Source organism: Morone saxatilis, unplaced genomic scaffold (assembly GCF_004916995.1).
Source record: "Morone saxatilis isolate NCDOM2014 unplaced genomic scaffold, NCSU_SB_2.0 Contig22, whole genome shotgun sequence".
NCBI classification, from domain to species: Eukaryota; Metazoa; Chordata; class Actinopteri; family Moronidae; genus Morone; species Morone saxatilis.
The window spans coordinates 19,575,740-19,596,515 of NW_023339785.1; the positions used below are offsets into that span (position 1 = coordinate 19,575,740).

Below are 20,776 nucleotides of genomic sequence, written 5' to 3' on the forward strand. Positions count from 1 at the left end.
ATTTTTTTTGTGTGTGTATGTGTATGGATTTGTGTGCATGTCTCTGTATGTGGGTTTGACCACACATAGGTTCATGCATATTTGCACAGTATTTGAATCTGTTTTGCTTGGGGGAAAGCAGTCTCTGCTGTGAAAGACTTTTCACTGACAGTTTAGGACCGAACAGATTTTTTATATACTTGTGGCAATTCTGTTAATGCCTCCTTTGGCTGCAAAGCAACTAGTCGTGAGACAAACTGTAACAAGTTTTTTGAGCTGAAGGTCAATTTACCTACAGACCTAGTATCAATAAAAGTATAGTGTTATAGTTTTTACCTTGTGACAGCAACAATTTTAATGTATTTTGGGATATGAAACCCACATTGAAGTGAGACAAGTACTGGTACTTTTCTATGTTCTCATTTTAATAGGTTTCAGGTAGAGCCAAAGATGTCCTCAAGTGTCATCAGTGAGGGTGGCAGCGTTAAGGACTCATATCCTCCGAGGACTTGAGTCAAATATCTCCCTTTTCTTACAGTGTCCTTTCAAGGTGACTCTCATTGTCTCTTTTTGTGTCTTTGGTGAAACACTGTCTGGGAGTCACTAAGGCAGCACTGAAAAACCACCACAAGTTGGTTAGTGTGTTAGTGTGTGCAGCAGTCCACAGCGTAGCGATCAGCATGGTTGATTCTGCTTGGTGTCTTTAAAACCAACACAGTGAATGTTTCACCCCACTGCATACTGCCCTGAAGGAAACATGTTCCCCTTGAAAATTTGGGTGACCTAGTTGCTCTAGTTAGCACAGCACGTATTAACACGGAGGTGCATGTTGATGTATCTCCTAAAGCGTTATGAGTTCCTCTGCTGGATTTAAAAGGACATGTAATGATGTCGCTTGTGTTTTGTCAGAGGAAAGCAATAATACTACAGATTTTGTGAGAACATTTTAGTTCTTTTATGGATGCGAGCATGTGTTCATTTTTTTGGTCTGAGTTAGTTTACAATCTGTATTTATACACTTTTTGGTAACTAAAGTAAGACTAGTTAGACTTTTTTAATGTAATTTCATTTTATATCATTGTAATATCAGGACAATTTCAATAAAATCAATATTCAAGACCATAAATTAGTTGAGGTATTCAGATTATCAAGGAAGAGTAGCAAAATACACCATAGGTCAGTCCTGCATCCAAAATGTTACTTTGGTAAAGTAGAAAAATGTACTTAAATATCTAAAGTAAAAATCATTATGCAGAATGACAATTATTGTATTACTATTTATAACATTATTAATTATGACCTGTAAGCTGTATTGTTAGCTGGTTGAGTTATGTTTTGTATGTGAAATCTTAATGTGAAACAGCTATGCTATACAACAATATTTCCTTCTAAAATGTAAAGTAGAAACTAAATTCTCAAGCACGTCAAAATTGTATATGTTTAGTATTTGTTTAAATGGTACTTTACATTGGAAACAGTGGATCTGTTCTTTTCTTTCGTGCTTTTAAAGACCTTTAAACACCCTGCTGCCCCCCACCACATAAGGATGACCCCAATGTCATTGTTTTGTTTATTATTCCCACTCACATACGGATATGCACAACACACTTATGAACCTTGATGCTAATAAACTCACAAACCAGCCAGGCTAGTTAGCAGGCTTGGCAGGTTGCATTTGCAATCCTTGTAAAGATAAACAATAGTTGAGGTTCATTATTGTGTCTGTGTTCATTTACAGCAGAAGCTAGTTAGTTGGTGAAATAAGTCATTATTGTTGTTCTAGCTAACCGGGGCTAACTGGTTAAATTTGGTAGCAATTGTGTGAGCTTGGTCTAATGAGCTAAAAGCTGTCACCACTGTCATGAAAAGTTACATTATAAAACAAAAAAGGAGAAATATGAAAATAATCCTTTTGAAATAAAATGTGACGAAAAGTATTATTGGGGAAAATGTAAAAAAGCCATGTGATTATTTATTTCATATCTACATACTTAATATTGTGCATTTTTGTGGCTCCATACCTCCAGCCACTGATTGTTAATTTTTGTCGTATTGTTAAAGAATATTGGAGAACAAAAAACATTTTAATGACACCCTGTTGCTGAATTTGGTGACATTTCTGAGCAGGTGCTTATAAAACACTTGTCAGTGAGCCTTTATAACTAATATGTGAGAACAAAATGCTCTAAAGATGCATTCAGCTCTGAGGTAGGCAGCTCAAAACACTTCACTCTTCATGCTTCTCCATTTAATCAGAGACAAAAGGCCAAGGAACAACAGTGACGATCCACTCTGTCCTGGATTAATCAGTAGGCGTGTTTAATTTCCCTGTCTGCCTGTATTTGCGTGTGTGTATTGGCTGGTTTTATTAAAAGCAAGCACTTATTGCTATTTACTTTGTCTGCTGTCTAACAGTATTTCTACGTCGAGGTTCACGGATTGCTCCCTGGGTGTGTGTATGCATGTACTTATATAGTGGGTGTATACATGCTTGTAGGCATGTATTCATAATGTGATGTATTAATGTGTACAGTACTTAAGTGTGTGTGTGTGTGTGTGTGCTATTTATTCTCGGTGAGACCTTGTTTACTGTGCTCTTTCTAAATGTCAGCACTGTCAGTCAGGCCCTCCCATAAGCCCCAGTCCGTGCTACTGGGCCCTCCCTGTGTTTATCTCTGCAGACAGGTGGACTCTGAGAGTGATCCCCTCCACACCACTCCATCCATCCGTCCGCCCATTTACTTCCTCTCCAATCACCTCTTTTCAGTCTTCCTCTCCGTCTCATCTGCTCTGCTCCTTTATAGATCTCTCTGCGTCTTCTAGTGGTTGTGTTTGATTAAGAATTTATCATGTGTGGCATATCCCTCTCAACTCACGGCATCACCGATGCTTCCCGTTTCACCTGGCACACCTCCCTGTGCAAAACAGCTGCACACACGAAAATACACACTGAAAGAGTCAGATTTGATCCCTTTTGAAAGTTATGGAATATGGGATGTGTTTGGGTTTAGCGAGATGTACAGTATAGTCATTTCATTTAACATCTGGGATCAGAATAAGAAATCCTAATCACATTCTGACAGATTTCAGGGTATGTTTAACGCATGATGCCTTGGTCTTGGACTTCATGAGCTTGAAAATATGAGAAAGAATATATAAGAAGAAGATATTTCACCCCCAGTTAATTCCAATTCCCCCAATCTTATGTGACCCTTGCTGGTGGAAGCACTAATGGAATGCTGTAACTGTGAAGCAGCTGCAGGACAAAAGTTGGTGTAAATCAAGGTTTGAATGTTTATTTAACATTGCAAGTGAGGAATTTCACTTTCATACAGCAACGAAAATTCATGGCAATGGGGAGCAAATCAGAAAACCAGCTCCTGTCTGTTAGCTGAAGGTAGAAAGTATAAAAGCAGCATATACATTCAGCAGGACCTGCATTGTACTTGACCTTGTGGATTTGAACTTGGGTCTCAATTTCCACATTGAAGCTTGCCAGGTGGGAGCTCTTGGCAGGAAGAGTACTTGTGTAAAAGGGCGTGGGTTCATGATGTTTCTCCAGTGAATGTGTTTTGAGAGGTTTATGTCTGTGTCTGATGTCTGATGCCTGTGTGTGTGTGTGCGCACGTGCCTAGATGAACGTCTCTCTGTGTGTGTCTGATGGCCTCATGGAGTTGTCTCCTTTCCTCAGCGCCCGTGTTGCACAAGTTACATGATTGTAGACTGAAATAAATCAGCTCTGCCACTCACACTCTGTCCGCCACAACAGCAATTTCTCAGCCTGGCGGTCAGAATCATATGATAATGGATCGAATATGTGGTGTATTATGGTAACCTGAGGAGGGTCAGTATTTCTCAAGCTGACTGTTTTTTGTCATATAGTGATGATTGTTTTCCTCTTTGAAGCTCTAAACAGGAGAGGGCAAAACAGCCAGGATACATATTTAGTCATTCATTTTTGGCAAGACAAAACAACAATTGTCCAATAATATCTTAGTTGCTGTAAGGGCTGTCAAGGTCTGTATTTTTCCACATGCTGAAGCAGTATGCACTAATATGAGCTGTATTCGTTTGCATACCGGACTACAGAGTACATAAAAAAAATACATTAAAAAAATATAAACTGCTGTTCATATAGCTTATCCACTGTATAATAGTTATCCGATGTGTGCTATCTGAGTTTAGTGGCTATGTACTTTTTCTTTACTGAATTTGAGGTCAGTTTACACGTCAGTAACCCGAGCCAAGATTACCATAGCATTACTTTTGCCAATAACATCTGTTGGTCATCAACTAAAAAGCTTTTTGTCAAGTAAAAACTATATGTAGTATGGTATGTAAGCTAACCAAACAAAGTGATCCTACAGTTTTTTTAATTTCCAAAGTTCTGTAATGCTGATGTTAATTCTTTGCCTTTTCAATTAACTTATTGAGCTTACTGAGTTAAAATATAAATAGCTGTCATTTCAGAAGCAAAATCTAAGGTTGCTGGCTAGAAATGTGAAGCCTGCTTTTATACTGCTTTTGGTAAATCTGCCACATCATTGTAAACTGCATTATGTGCTCTGAGAGAATGGAAAGTCTGAAGATGTAGCAACAGTAACTAAGGAAGGCGGGAGTTAATGAATGGCCAATTAACAGACAAAGATACAGTATGAAAGTGTGTAATAGAACTTAAAGGACCATACAAGTGATTTAGCATGTTTTAGCCCATCGACTGCGTTACATATAATTTGGATACTAAATTATTGCCGACAATTTTTCAAAAGATAATGGATGTTTCATCACATTTATTTATTTTAGTAATTCTATTCTGGACAGAGGCTGTTTTAAAAACTGATATTTTAGATGATATGTCAGATATCCCTTAAACACATCACCATGTAGAGCTTTCACAATGATATTCTTGTAACTGCATGAGCGCTGGGTGATAATGGAACTTTGACAAATATAGAATGACAACTAAATGTTCATTGTGTGAGAGCATCTATCTCAACCAGTCTTCTTTCAGTTCTCCTCAACTTTATATTCATGGTGTACTCAAAGGGAATGGAAACTGGCTGCCTGCATGGTGTGAAATCAAAAAAATGTTTTCTTGTTATAGTCAAGCACATAATATGTAGTTAATGGGCAGAAATATGCAAAATTATGCATGTTGTCTTATAAGACTTGACTTGGCACTGCCATTGCCGGTGCTATTTTAATCAATTTTATTTGTAGATTTATCTTGTTGATGCTGTATGTGTGTTTGTGCTTATTTTCAGATGCTCACCTTGTTGCACAACAGATGTTACCCTTTTTTTTTACCCACATTTTACACATCACAATGGAAAATGCTCCCATCCATGCAGAACTTTGTAATGCAGCCATGCCCTGCAAATCATAAATCTAATGTTGCCTCATATGTTGTATGATCACATTTAAGTTGCTGTTTAATTGCTAATCAAGGCCTCAGGGATGAGCCAAGTGAATATTTCAGATCAAGGGAATTATTGATTTTGCACAGGGATCAATTACGTATCACTTTGCCTTATCGTTGTCATTGCTATCATAAACAACAAGAACCACTGAAATACATTATTGTGGTGTTAGTTACTGTGAAAGCATTTAGGGAAGACTTGGTAGGAAGGAATAATTTATTCATAAAGAGACGGTTCAGTTTAGTTCATGGCATCAGTTATGTTTTATTTATCTGGAAATTGCATGAATTCAACTTTTGATCATACATGCACGCTCACTAGCAGAAACTAGTGAGATACACACATACTCCCCAAGAGGATCTCACTGGGGTATCACACTTTGTACGCAGACAAAAACACCATCCCCTCAGAGGCGTATACTTATATAGTCACATCTGCATATAAAACACAGTCACACTGAGACACACATATGTTTCCAGCAGCAGAGAGGGGCTTTTGCTGTAATCAAGCTGTGGCAGTATGTGAATGTCTTTCCTTCAGCCATAAATTATACACCAGCCCCAAAGCCACATGGGAAATCTACCTGGACCAAAGTAAACGTTGCCAACAGTTCGACTCGAAAGATGTGTATTGGGATGCTTAGAGGCTTATCAGTCAGCCCTGTGTGTCCTAGACTGTAAGCTGAAAGAAGCCTTAATAAGAGCTTTCACTCTGTAATGGCAATTCTATCCTACTATAGGAGTGGTTGCCCCTTATAGAGAGAAAGACAGAGAGAGGGAGAGGAGGAGGAGTGAGATGACTAAAGTCTCTCTCAGCTCAGCTGTACTGTTTGGCGTGCAGAGTGTGCTACCATGGCAACCATAAAGAGACACAGATTTTTCTGTCAGAGCAATGCAGCTTCACATCAAGTGTCTGTGGTCTGTGAAACTGCATATGAGTGTGCATGCATGTCATCTCTTTGTGTTATTATACAGCCAGATTGAATGTGCTATAAGTCAGTTTATGTATGTGTTGATGTTATTGATTTTCAGTTGTGATGTATCTGTGTTTGAATTGCTGTTTTCTAGCTGGAGTGACTAAGAGGCTGTGCGTATGTGTGTGGGCGCGTAGCGAGCGCTCTCACAGCTCGCCAGCGCTGACTTATCTCAGGTTACATGAGGCTAAAACAGCATCCATGATATTATTCAGCGAACCCGTGTACAGCCACACATACAGTGATTACACTCATATCTCAATCATATCGATTCCTCTGCACCAGCGTGGCTGGGAGCTAAATTGTTGTCTTTTCATGCACCACCACTCAAACAAGCCATATGCTGCAAAGCATCTACTTAACTCAGCTGCTTCTTAATGAAAGAAACACGCATTTAGCAATTTAATAGCATTTTTAATCATAATGCTTTTTGTCAAATTTTCCAAAGCAGACTTGAATGAGTGTAATAACCAGCTTTCAGTGTGGTTGCTGCAGGCTGGTAACAACATTATCATAATGTTCTCTTTTCAACTCAATGGCATGGTAATACTGACCTTTAGAGGGAGAGAGAGGGGGAGAGAGAGATTTAATAAATCATTATTCTTTGCTGCGTAAAGCTTACGTGTTATGCTGGCCTTTAAGATGAAAGCGCTCTGAAGATATACAATGTAACAATCTATATCAAAACAAAAGCATGAGCAAGCAAGCAAACAAAATCAGAAGTAAAACCACCACTTTGCAACAATATTGGCCATAACACATTCTCATCCCCCAGAGCCTCATTTAGCAATATCGAGTCAGAGAGAGACAGAATGAAGTGGTGGAAAGCGACAAACACACTGTAAGCGTCAGATAAGTGCATTTTCAAAATGTGTCTGTTGTTTTCCATGGCCAGGTGTGCACTAAAAGCATTGTGTGTTTTACATCAAACCAATTTGGCGTGTATCTGCTTGGAGCTTAGTTCAATTTGAAGCCACAGTGGAGGACCAAAAGTGCCCTTTTGCATGTGGTTTCAGGAACCACAGTGACCTATATGGCAGCACAATTACATAAAAAGGTAATCACGTTTATAAATACTTTATTGTGCTTAATTATCTTGACACGCACACATTATTTTGCATGTTTTTAACAGGCATTTTTTTTGCTGAGGAGCCTATAGGGAATCAAGAGCTTAATGAAACTTTTATCAACTCGTAACATTTACAAGCAGCTATGGCAGAGCTGATGAAATATAATTAACAAAAGCTCTGTGATATAAGCTGTTAAACTAGTAGAATACAGCTGAGATTAATGGGAAAAATATGAATACAGTTATTAAGGTTTTGTTAATACACATGAATGCTGTAATGGCATCTGAACATGATGAAGCAGCGGCCCAGCATTCTCTGCCTGCACTTTGTCACAAATACTGCAAATTACATCATTCAAATGAATAATTCGCCTCAATTATCACAGCCTGTTTCTAGACATGTAGATCCTCTTAGAGAGAATACAAAAACTGTGTACACACAACTTAGAAAGACCACTATACAGAGCTGTGTATGGTATATCCTTCCAGACAAAGGGACTTGGCTGGCATTATATTTTAGAATAAGACTTTTATTCTGGAGAAATAATTGGCCACTAAAACAAGATAAAGATACTTACTTAGACTGGTATTCATTTGGCTGAACCTCCAGAGAAGAACTTTGTGTGAGGGCACATAAAGACACACACACACACACACAGTCTCACTTTATCATCTGCAGTTTTGTGTCGATTACTGTATTCTCTGTGATGTGTTCTTGATATAAATACTGCTCTGGTGTTGTTTTTTTCTGTTGCTGTGTCATCATTTTTACATCTAGTGAACTGTGATTGCTAAGAACGTTTCCTGCAGTTCACCACAGCAGTGGCCAATTAGTCAGCACATTCTCACTAACACTCAAGAATCTGTTATTACACTGACTCTATATGTGAATGTGTGCACGCACCTCTCTTATCTACTCTAATCTGTAGGTTTTTCTGCTTCTGTGCATGCCGTTTTGTTTGCTGGCTCCACTTTGCCAGCCTCTGTCATTCTCATTTTGTCTTTTCTCTTGACTTGCACAAAACTAGTCTTGTCTGTCCAGACACATCAGGAGTGGCTGTGCCCAGTCATTAAGAACATACAGCTGTCTCACTCATTTTTAAGAAGCAAAAAAAGCAGTGTAGCAGAAAACTCCTTTTCCATCCCTGATTTGTCTTAGAATCACACCATAATTAGAGACCATTTTCCTTCTCATTTAAACCTCTGTAATTCCTAATCCATTGTAATGTGGCCATTACTGGCTCATTTTTTACACTTGCTAAAGTCATTAGTCATCGCTAATTACCATATCGAATAGAGGAGGCCAGCCAGGGGAATTCTAATGAGAGTTTAGTGCTACAGCAGATTTTCAGGGAGCTGTGGGTGGAGATCATATAGCAAAGGATGAAGATCTGGATCTGACAGAGATGATAGAGCGAGAGTTGGTCCAATTTGTTTCGGTGTCTATCATAACTACCCATCAAACACACACATACACACACACACCTGAAGGAATGTTTTATTTCAATGTCTCAATAGAATCTTTCCACCCAGGTCCAACGGAGTACACCAAATAATGCCTGTAGAGCAGAGCTCGGCCAATACTCCCTCATATTAAAAATAGAAAGAAGAGCAATTACATTTTACAGTAACCTAAAATCAAGTGACCCCCCAGACAAAGCCCTAACATACCAGGAGCTGAAACCAGAGAAGAGTCCCCTCAGCCAGCTGGTCTGGGACATGTTGGGTTGTCTGGACAGGGCCTCAGGACCACATCACCAAGGTCTGAGGTCTTGATCTCTTTGTTTTTTGTTCAAAACATTTCTTAGATTCTCTTTGAGTTCCACATCTTAAATGTGTGTTAAATGTGTTACCTAAAATTTTTAACAGATAAACCGAAATGGATTAAATAATAATTCAATCACTTGAAATTTTATTCTAATTGAAAAAGAGAAAAACAGGCAGATCTTTGAGTTTTAGATGCTTTAGCTGGTATTTGTTTGATATATTTATTTGTTACATGACTTAATCATCAAAAATTATTAATATTAATTATCAAAAATCATTGCAGCTTTAATTGTATGCACACACAGTTGTATCGCATTCCTGTATACACTACTGCTGTTGAGCTTTTGCTGCTGCTGCTCCCATTACCATTCCTTTTCTTTGTAACGCAATAAAACAGGCAGAGTGAATAATTGATTAATCAGTGCCTTAACAAGACTATGAAATTACAGTGCTACTTGAAAGATTCCCCTTACTGTAATAAGACAGCTTAGTTAATGTTTTACCGAGGCACTGAGGTTGGCTTCTGTAAAATAATGTATGAGGAGCAGAAAGGAGGCTCAAAGGAAGCAAGTTTAAAAGGAAACAAACAGAGACAAACAGGTCTGTGTTTGCCAGTCCTTCTGCACAACTAGGGAGAAGGACTGCTGCAGGAGAAACAACACACACCCACACACACCCGTACAAACATCTCTCTTTCACACACACACACACACACACACTCACACACAGCAAATGGTGACCCCGTTGTTCTCTTGCACAAACAAACTCACACACACTTACAAATTGTCCTCGGGAAGGAAAAGTATGCATGTTTGTATCTGTGTGTGTGTGTGTGTGTGTGTGTGTGTGTGTGTGTGCATGCATACTTGAATGCATCAGTGTCAGTGCCAAGGTGTAGACCATTGTTGTCTTGGCCCAAAACAAGCCCCTGTCACCCGCAGCGCATGAAGAGACAGGCAGGGAGACAAGCAGCGACGTAGGGTTGGATGGAGGGGAAACGGAAAAAGAAAGCAGAAGAAGAGAGAGAGAGCGAGGGCAAGAAAAAAGAGGACGATTGAAGGAGAGGGATTGGACAGCTGTTTACTGCCATCTCTGGAGGCCAGCAGCAGTCAAAGCTAAGGAGTTTGTCAGCCTCTGGTGGTACTATCCAGTTTACTTTTCATCTCTGCCATTTCTCTCTCTCTCTCTCTCTGTTGCATTGCTGTTTCAACCTAACATAACACACTTTCTCTCTTTTCCCCAATCTCTGGGTAGTTCTTTGTGAAATTGTTCCTCTTCTCACAGAATACTAAACAAGAGGACTGAGAAGTAATTAAGAAAGAATTTAAACAGTACAATATTAATGTATGGTATTATAGGTGGAGAGTTAGTTCTTGCACTCAGAAAGTCCTCTGTCAATCACTTGCGCTCACTTTCATTTACATATTTGATCTACTCCTGAAAAAGTGGGCGGCTGTGGCTCACTTGGTTAAGAGGGTCATCCATTGATCGTTTGGCGGTTTGATCCTCACCTCCTCTTGTCTGCATGTCGAAGTGTACTTGGGCAAGACACTGAATCCCAGTCTGCTCCCCAGCCACTGGGGATGCACAAGCCAGTGCATTTCTAATTACCGGTATCCAAGCCTGGATAAATGGGGTGGGAAGGTCGTAAAAAGCCTATGCCAAATCAAATAAGGATAATTTATCAGATTTACAAATGATTTGCTGTGTCAACCTCTACGGGGAGCGAGCCAAAAGAAGAAGAAAATGACCTACTCATCAAAAGACAAGAAGCAATCAGGATTGATGAGTTACACTTAAGCCAAAAGATCTGAATGAGCACTTCTATCTCATAGTGATGATGTGATATTATATGAGTTGGATCTTCTTCTCGACAGAAAATCATCATAATCGATCGATAATTTCATTAATTTTTCATTTTTTATTGCAGCTCAAATGTGAGCGATTGCTGCTGTTCTTTGTCATGTATGATAGAAATGTAGTGTAAATATATACTTACCAAATATGGTACTGGTACAAACATCAATCTTAAAATCTCACCATGGACTTTGGGAAATTATCCCAAAGTCCATTTAATTTTTTACCATTTTAATTTTTTTTCTGACGTATTATGGACAAAACTATAAATCAATTGAGATTGACATAGTTATTGACATAATCAGCAGATGAATCAATAATCAATAATCAGTTAGATGCTGCTGATGTGATTATTGTCTTCTTGTTTTAACAGTTAGATCTGTAGAAAATACTGACCATCTTTTTAACTTTTACTAATAGTGAGGTATTTTCATAATATTATTCAACTTAGTCATTTTTGATATTTTCACAAGGCCTATTAACATATGTGTATGACATTGATACACTTGATCCATCCTTTGACATTTCAGTTGGATGACATTCACATATTTGGTTCAATATTTGATCTCTATTGCCAGTATCTATTTGATTACTCCTTGTATGAAATTAATCTGTTGGATGATGACACACTATTCTTGTTTACAATTTTAAGAGCTCAGTGTGAGGTTTGATTTACCTTAATGATGCTGCTGGTGACCTATGATTGGTTGATTTTACTCTTGCACGTAGTATTACATTTACCTGAAGAAGGTCTAGAGTCTGAGATGCTGTAAAGTTGTGAGTATGAGTGGAATTTCTTTTAGTTCAGAGCTGCAGAGCTGAAATGGAGAGTTTTGACGCAGGAGAATCAACCACTTGCTTGTGAATTGTTTGCTGCAATACTAAATATGCATTGAGGTATTTAGAAAAGCATGTTGCTTTTCTCACTGCACAGAAAAAGCTTAACCTTACCCACAACCCTTTGAACAGTGATCAGTGAACAAGTCAAAACACACACACACACACCCTGTCGACAGCTCTGTATTCTCCCAACTGATTTTCAAAGGCTCAGCATCCATTCTGTGTTTGCTCTCCACTCGCTCCCCGGCTGCTCTTTCATCATCCACCCGTCATCTGAAAAGCATCTTAAATGATTATGTTTTAGCTTTTCCCTTTTTTTTTTTTTTTCGTACTTAATCTCGCCTTCATGTTCAGGCTCCATTTGGCTTGGCGGCACAAAGGTGAATCATGAAAGCCTTTTTTGTTTCAGATTTGTGTCATTTTCATTGCGTAAGCTCCGCCGCTCTGTGACTCCGCGCTTGTCGGGGACCCGATATGTAACGCAACATGATTTCTGCTGTTGCTGTTCAAGCTGGCTTCTCTTGAGGTGAAGAGACACGCAGAGAGAAAGACAGGGATTTGACTCAAGGGATTTTGCTCACAAATCATCCAGTTGTTGTTGGGGTTTTTTGTTTTGTTTTTTCCTTTTTTTTTAAAGTGCAATTAGAGCAGTGGCTAAGTGTTCTCCTCTGCTTATTAATCCCCAACAATTAATGTGCGTGGTTCCATGAAACATATTGGCAACTTTCTTAAAGTGAGATTAATTTGGCAGGCAGGAAGCTGAGTGGGCCTTTGTGGAACTGGTTATCTTTCTTTAGCACATTGGGCTAAGCTCTCCGAGCATGGTGGAACGAAGAGTGTGTGAGTGCAAAGGGAGTGTGATGCAATGTAGGTCATTTGGATGGTATGAACATCACAAGTTTTGTAGATTGCTTTTCTTGATTGTGTGCAAAGTTGGCCAGGAAAAAAAAGTCACTACATGAACATATAATTGATTCTGTTTGTAAGAATGAAACTTGGAATCAACAATCATGAATTGAAGATACATGAACATGTAAACATATTGTGTCTTTTGTATATTTGACCAAGCAAATATCCTGTCCTGTAATTTCAGCTCTCTTTCTGGACGTATTGTTGGAGGCGTCTGGTGGTTCTTCACCCTCATCATTATCTCATCGTATACTGCCAACTTGGCTGCCTTCCTGACAGTGGAGAGGATGGTGTCTCCTATAGAGAGTGCTGAGGATTTGGCCAAGCAGACGGAGATCGCCTATGGAACACTGGATGCCGGCTCCACCAAAGAATTCTTCAGGGTGAGAAACATTTGTTCGAACGATCGCGGTCAGCGCTAACCTCTGGGACATTGCATTTCCTGTAACTGCCTCACAATAAGCACCAATGGGAAATGTTGGGTTTTCATTATTAGTACTTCTGTAGTACTTAATACAGTTCTGCTACATAAGACTAAACAGCGAGGCTGAAATCAATGAGATAAAATTAAATGCTGGATTACATGTATGCATAATTTTCTATGAATCCCCCTTGCGTTGAAACCAGCATTGGGGAAAAATGAAAATGCGGCGAGGTAACTGCAGAATACAAATACAGTTATTGATGACTGATGATAAATAGCATGAAAACAGGGTTTACTTTCATGAACAGTTGTATGAACACAGAATCATACAAGATAAAGATAAGTATTCACACTGACACTGTCTCTTTCTCTCTCTCGTTAACAATTCTGGATGTCAGAGGTCTAAGATCGCTGTGTTTGAGAAGATGTGGTCCTACATGAAGGCGGCTGACCCGTCCGTGTTTGTCAAGACCACAGACGAGGGCGTAATGAGAGTCAGGAAATCCAAGGGCAAGTATGCCTACCTGCTGGAGTCCACAATGAACGAGTACATAGAGCAGAGGAAACCGTGCGATACTATGAAGGTGGGAGGAAACCTGGACTCTAAAGGTTATGGCATCGCCACACCCAAGGGCTCTCCTCTCAGGTAAATCCCTGCCACTGTGGCGTGGCTGGATAAAAGCCTCCAAGTGCTTTTATTGGAGCTTGTGCATGAGCATCACCTGTCACCTGTTGATTTTTGTCAATTGAGCTCAGTTCTTGCAGCATTTGTTGATTTATGTATGAACACATACATGAACTTGGATTTCTCTAGTTTCTAAGTTTTTCGACATTTCAAGCATTTCAATTTATTTATGCATCCTTTCATTATAATAACACAACATGTCAGTATTATTGTTCTGTTCTACATACTTTGAAAGCATTCTAATCTGACCTAGAAGGCATGGCATTTTTTTTACAGTATTTCTTTAAACGTTTTTCTTCTTTTATTCATACTTTTCACACTGTCACAAAGACATTTACAACTTTATCATCCCCATTTTCACCTCTGAAGGACATCTTTGTTTGTTTGTGTCTGCATATGTATGTATGCAGCAAACCTATTCATAGCTGACTTGTGAGCACTAGCAGAAGTGTAAAGTAGGACTGAGATTTCCCATCCTCTTTAGCGACACTTGTCTTCCTGCTAGCCTCTAATTACATTCTAAACCTGCTTCATGAGCGCTTGTGGTGGCAGGCCTCACGCAGTCAGCTTTGAAAATTGAAGTATTCTTTTAAACACACAGAAACACACATACAAAATGTAAATGTAAATGTGACAAAAGGGCCCTTGAAGCACGATTACAGCTTAAAGGACCAAACCCAAATGGCCACTTTCCACTTACGCCAGGGCTCACACCTTGAATGTGAAGTCAGTAGAGAATGAATTTATATTTGCCACATTCAGTGTGATAATTGACATAATGAATGATAATTCATACTGGCTGTACTTTTCTGCCATCGATGTCCAAGAGGAGCAGCTGTCTTTTCACATTACATTAGCACCTTAACTTCTCATTCATATTTCTCCTGCAACTACAGAGAGAGCGCAGGAGCTGGTGGCATCTGAAGCTTTTAATCTATCTCTAATAGGCCTTATTCATTTTAATGAAAGGAGCCATATGGGGAGATTTCATTCAAACTCACTGAGGATTCATTCAGGGTTCCACCTTGGTTGACAGCCAAAGGTCAGAATACGCTGAATAGAAATGTTGCCTATGTCTTACTCAGAGGCTCCATTGAAATTCCATACAAATTACATTTCATACAGTAAGTAAGTACTGTACAAAATAATCTGCTCCCAAGTCATAAAGTCAGATTGGTCCAAACCTACAATGTAGCAATGGGATGCAGTGTTGAACTGCTGAGGATGCCCCATCATCTCTCTCTCTTTGTCTTAATTATGAGTCGAGTAATGTTATTCTCACACTGCTACTCTGGCCAGTCACACATGTCTGATACTGAGTTTCACTAACACATAACAAACATTTGCGACTGGTAGTGTTGGATTAAAGGATGGAAATTTTGAATGATTCAAATATTTTTAAGCATATTTGAGTATAAAGTGACTAATTGAGCTGCTGGAATCAGACATGAGTGAATGTCCAATGAACTTAAAGAGTTGAGTTCAATCATACCTGCAGTGCATCGGTAATCCATCAATTACTAAATATCATGGATGCACCGGTTTGACTTTTACACACCATCACGTTCATCTTTTCTACACACCCAGTTCTTTTATAAGATTACTGGTGATGTGTACAGAAGTGGAGGAAATGTACTTTAAGAAAAATATATCTGTTAAAACATTGACATTTGTGGTTACATTAGCTAACAGGGAATGACACTGTCAACACTTGTAAGTTCACAGTAAAAGCTTACCACTGTCTTCACATTAAAATGCATTTATTGTGCTTCACAAGTGGAGAGCAACAGACGTAGCTTAACACATCAAAATTAGCTCACTGCTGCAAATGAACAGAGCAGAACAGAAAATGTTTTAGTATTTAATGTGAAACAGATCTGCTTATTAAGCTCAGTATGAGAACTCATACCAGTCCAACAGATCTGCATATCCCTGCTGGATAAATGAATGTATATATAAATTCTAATATTCATGTTGCAGTGCAGGCCTGATTGAAAGTAGCAATTTGAAAAAAGATACAAAAATGCCATAACTCTTACTCCTACAGGATGTACTGACTGCCTGTCTTCAAGCTACACTCTGTGATCAGTCTGTGAAATGTTCTGTATATATTCTGTGCCCCCGATTCATTTCTTACGTGTATGACGTCCAGCCACCCCCATGCCTGCCTGATTTTTCCCATCCCACCTAACATACAGTACAGTAGCCTCTCTAACATGTGCTCGCCTCAAACCAACTGACCAAACTAACCAATGACCTCCATGTCCACACACTTTGACTTCTTTCTTTCTGTCTGAGTCCACTGGGCTGAGAAAGAATTCAGAGGTTTTACCAGCTCTGAGGATAGCTGTGTTCCCTACAGCTGTGTTGTCAACCCAAGGCTGGGAATAAAGACTCTCTTGCATCTGCTGGTGAGAAAGGCAGAAAATTGCCTAACTAAATTGTTGCTGCGCAGAAGAATTGACACTGATTTGAGGGAAAAGACAATCTGGCAAAGGCTGTAATCTTTACTTCTTTTAAGCAAATTCTGATTGCAGATTCTGCCTTTCTGTGATTTGTGGACGGAGAGAGTCTTTGTTCTCGACCATTCAGCTATAGGAAATGTACACACATACTCACCAGAGAGAGAGAGCAAACCTTGGGGAGATGCTTTGGATGAGGTGGCTCATATAGATTCATGTTCAGGACTCCATCTATACTTGGTTGCATGGTTTTCTTTCAGCCTATTTAAGAAATTAACTTGTTGTGGAAGTGAAACTGATTAAAACATTCATAGCCTCTGTCTGCATTTGTCTCTGCTGATAGTTGTAAATTAATCAACACAGGCTTCTATTGCCCAGGATACCGTTATGGGTTGAATATTGATAGGTTAGTTACCATAGCAATCTGTATGCTGGTGCTACTGAAAGGAAATTACTATCTGTAGATAGACTTCCGTATCCAAGGCATCTCCATTTATAGTGTCTGCTCTGCCTCCTTCTGAGGCCCCTGCTTGGTAAAACCTGACTCTGCTACTGTATGGGCACTGCATTTTAGCCCATTGCAGATATTCAACTAACATGTGCATCTAAAGCCGGTACTCCTGCTTCATATCAGTAGCAATATGCAGGAGTTTCTAGTCACAAGTCAATGTTGTCATAATCACCACCACCATGCGAGCAATCTCTTTATATCTGTCCCATAGAGTGTCTCCTAATGGCTATCATTTTATATTATTTTCAAGAAACCCAGTAAACCTGGCAGTGTTAAAACTGAACGAGCAGGGCCTCTTGGACAAATTGAAAAACAAGTGGTGGTACGACAAGGGAGAGTGCGGCAGCGGGGGCGGGGACTCCAAGGTCAGAGCCAGTTTGATAAACCCTGCGGGTAACCCACCACCACATGGAGTGGGGGGGGGTGTGGGGAGGGGGGTAACCGGCAGGCCCACGCTGCAGTACCACTCTAGCAGCACTTAATCTCTCTGTGGTGTGGCAAAGTGCAAAGGAAAAGTGCCAGCGGTGTTGATTATTTGGCCTGCAGTGGCTGAATTTGAACACCACAGAGGTGTACATTTTTATATCATCTCCCCTGCTTAAACAAAAGGAACAACAATCATTAAAAATTGATCAATGTGCAGTAATTAAACCAGCTGGGCCCCATCATGCTCAATTATATTTTAACATTGCAGACATTCATTAGTGGCTTTGGAATTTGTTCAGTTTTTTGCTGTTAACATTGGCCACTTACTTTTGACAAAAGATACAATTGAGACATTCGTGTTGCATAAGTGAGGGTAAGCAGTGTGCCGGTTACCCAAAGTGATATAGTAATACACATCTACTGCCCTAGGGAGCAAGCCAACCGAGCTAGATGGAGTATTAATGCATATCACTTTGATTCTGATGTTTCTAATGATGTTTATGCTATATATATATATGTGTGTGTGTGTGTGTGTGTGTGTGTCATGCGTGTGAGGAGTTTTCTATTTTATTTTTTGACCAATAAGCAAGCTCAAGCATTAACGTGTGTATTTGCTGCTCTATGTCTCTGAATGAATAACATAAAATAACATATATATGTATAATATGTTATTTATGTTATTTTTTTATGGTTGGAAGAATCCCAGTAAACCTAGCGGTGTTGAAACTCAATGAGCAAGCCGTCTTAGACAAACTGAAAAACAAATGGTGGTACGATAAAGGGGAGTGTGGCAGCAAGGACTCCGGAAGAAAGGTTAGTCTCCAACCCAATCCTGTCACCTCACAGCACCTCCCAGCACAACCCTGCCCTGATCCTAGACCAGCCCCAAGTCCAGCCCTCAGCCTCTACACTAAGCAATAGAACTACTGTATTGACCCGAACATAAGACAATCCCCCATTTTGCAACACACAAGAACACTTTTAAACATGAGACACTTTAGATGTAACAATTTAGGCAGAATTACTATGTTTAACAAATTTTATAATAGATTACTAGTTACTTACTACAGTTTGTGGTTAATTGATTCATCCATTAAAAATTATGGAAAGTCAATGCATCAATCTACAAATAGTTTGAACAAATGACTTTGGCTTCAGCTTTAATCAGTATGAAATATTTTCAAAATTGTTATATTGTTTGTACTGTCTGGCTCCAACTTTTGATTGGCAATAGGACAAATGTGTTTTTTGTTTTGTTTTCAAAAGTGACATAGTCTCACTTTTAAATGGAGACTTTCTGGCTTGATTGTTAGCAGATATGTTACGAGGGATAAGTTAAACAAGCTCACTTATAGAAGTAGTGGTAGTAGTAGTACTCTTAAAGTAACAATCCTGTAACACACGGGCTGTTACAATATTCAAAGAGATCATCTGCTGTTGTGAATTAAAAAGAAACAAAGTTTAGTCTTTGCTTTTTAAACTTCCATAAGAAATATTGTCTTATATTCGTGCCAGTACTCTGGTGGTACTCTGTTGTCTATTTGTTCCCACTAATGAGTTTGTGTTGTCACAGATTTAATGTTCATTATATAAATATTGTGTGGTGGATTAGTTAGGATTGTTACAATGGTTTGTTATACATATAGAGACTCCAGTTATCATCTAGGTCGGACAAATCCTCTTGAAATAGATTATCCAAACCTCCAAACACACACAGACACACACACACACACACTGATGCATACATACAGACGCATACACACAGATAAAGTGTGATGATAACCTTGAGTTTGTACTGCGGATTGAATATGAATCACTCTGAAAGCTATTTGTTAGAATGCAACAACTTCCCAAGGAGAAAGAGTAGGAAAAAAGGAACACAGAAGGACATTAGGGAGACAGATGATGACATTAGGCTGTTGGACTTTGCTGAACTCTTCGAACATGTTGAGGCGTAACCTTTGTATTCTGGTCCCTACAATAATCCTGCCCCAAGTCTCTCACTGTAGAATGTGCACGTATGGATGCAAACCCTGTCAATCTACTAGATCATTAGCTTGCATGCATTTGCACTTTATGTTATATCCACTGTTTCTAGAAGTCTTCCTGTCAGAAAAGCTTTTGCTCTTTAGTGTATCTATTTGAAATGTCAGCTATCAAGAATTGCAAGCAAGAAGCAAAGCAAGAAGCAAATAAGCTATTATTTTAATGTCTGAGCGGTAGTCACAACCTGAATATGTGATGCTTTTTGCAACAATTTTCTCCTCAGCCTAAAAAACTCATTACTTTAAACAGTTATTAACTGTGTGAAGGGCAAAGACACTTCGTTCGTAGCCTTTTTCTTTGGTTGGTTTTAATTGTATTTTTGGGTAAAAAGTTTTGACACACACATGTTTATTCTAAACGACCAACTCTTGGAAGCTTTGAGAATACAGTTCCTGGGGATAAACATAAATTCAGCCAGAGTCTTTGAAATCATCTGGTGTTGTCTGTGTTTGGAGTAAAAATTTTGCAAACTCTCAGCCCCCCATGTCACATAGTTTGAGACACATGTCCAGGTATTAAAACAATATTTAAATGACATAATACTACTAAATGACAGGGTATATCAAGATAAAATACAGACTAAATGTATTCAAATGCCAATTTGCACTTGGGTTTAAAGTAATGAATTGAATAAATAAATGCCTGAATGTAATTCACGCTGATATACTGAGTTAACTGTAAACTCAAATGCAAATAGAGGCACAATAAAATGCAAACCATCCTAACAGAACCATAGCTCTTCAAGGTATTTACATGAAACAACATCCTCGTTAGACCCCACTGTTCCAGGAGAGCCCTTTAGGTCGACTGATTTAAGTCTTAATTATCCAATTTCATTACAGTCTATAAATAGGCATAAATGTAAGTAGGTCCCACTGTGATAGAGACCCATATTATTGAGCAATGTTGAACTAGAGAGTTTGTTTGTGCTGTTGCTGCATGAATGCATGTGTTGAGAGGTGTTTATGCACTTTACCTGTACCCCTCACAAATATGTAATTTTGAGAAAACGGTCATGTTTATTTTGAGCTAAAAGGTTAATATAGGCTTTGTGTAAAATGTTAAGAATTGCTTAAATAAGTCCTAAATATTTTAGATCATTATACAATTTTTATTATCTGGGGCCTGTCTCACAAAGCAAGTTCAGTGTGGTCAGGCTCTCTTTGAATTAGAATCTGGTTGTACTAATCTGATCTAACACTGTTGATTCTGGATAACTGGTCTCAGAAAGCTGGTAACCAACTAGCTTCAACACAGCTGTGTCGAACAGTCAACTGCATTACAGTTTAAGAGCATTGAACTTAATATGAGAAGAGATTAAAATTTTGATCCATGCTGGGGAATTTAACTTCAGAGCAGCAGAGAGTAAATTTAAGTGAAGTTAAATATACAACAACATAAAGACAGA

The 20,776-nt window shown here is 38.9% G+C and overlaps 1 protein-coding gene across 2 annotated transcripts in view; it reads left to right on the forward strand.

Moving 5' to 3' along the window:
* Window positions 1-20,776, forward strand: part of gria1a (glutamate receptor, ionotropic, AMPA 1a) — a 66,755-nt gene that overhangs the window by 41,891 nt on the left and 4,088 nt on the right. Inside the window, exons 12-14 of one of the 2 annotated variants that reach the window (XM_035669716.1) lie at window positions 12,999-13,197; window positions 13,637-13,884; window positions 17,147-17,261. In XM_035669716.1, coding sequence (XP_035525609.1) covers window positions 12,999-13,197; window positions 13,637-13,884; window positions 17,147-17,261 — 562 coding nt within the window. Of the gene's footprint in view, window positions 1-12,998; window positions 13,198-13,636; window positions 13,885-17,146; window positions 17,262-18,020; window positions 18,136-20,776 lie in introns of both variants that reach the window. The other variant, XM_035669717.1, reaches the window with a different exon arrangement.